Source organism: Phaethon lepturus, unplaced genomic scaffold, assembly GCF_000687285.1.
Source record: "Phaethon lepturus isolate BGI_N335 unplaced genomic scaffold, ASM68728v1 scaffold46233, whole genome shotgun sequence".
Classification (NCBI taxonomy): Eukaryota; Metazoa; Chordata; class Aves; order Phaethontiformes; family Phaethontidae; genus Phaethon; species Phaethon lepturus.
In genome coordinates, this window is record NW_010527837.1 from 1,023 (window position 1) to 1,386 (window position 364).

Genomic DNA, 364 nt, shown 5'->3' on the forward strand with positions numbered 1-364 from the left:
GCCCCCTTGTGGTGGGCGGGGGAGAGGGGCAAGTCCCCCCCATCCGTATCCTGGTTGCAGGGTGACCCTGGCCAGGAGGAGTGGGTGCCTGGGTGCCGTTGGCAGGCTCAGGATGCATTCCCCCTCTTGCAGACGCCCACGCTGATTGTGTACGGGGACCAGGACGCAGAGCTGGGGCAGGCCAGCCTGAACAACCTGCGGCACCTCCCCGAGCACCGGGTGCTGGTGCTGCAGGGTGCCGGGCACGCCTGCTACCTGGACAAGCCCGACGAGTGGCACCGGGGGCTCCTGGCCTTCCTGCAGCAGCTGGAGTGAGCAGGACGGGCTGCAAGGACGGGCTGCCCACGGTGCTGGGGGACCTGGC

General features: G+C 69.8%; 1 protein-coding gene across 1 annotated transcript in view; it reads left to right on the forward strand.

Annotated features, from left to right (window-relative positions):
- The window catches only part of ABHD14B (abhydrolase domain containing 14B), a gene marked incomplete at its 5' end in the record, with an annotated part of 745 nt that extends 430 nt beyond the window's left edge, over positions 1-315 (forward strand). The window contains one exon of the mRNA XM_010283489.1: positions 133-315. Within this exon, the coding sequence (XP_010281791.1) occupies positions 133-315 (183 nt within the window). The remainder of the gene's footprint in view (positions 1-132) is intronic.
- Positions 316-364: the final 49 nt, after the last annotated feature.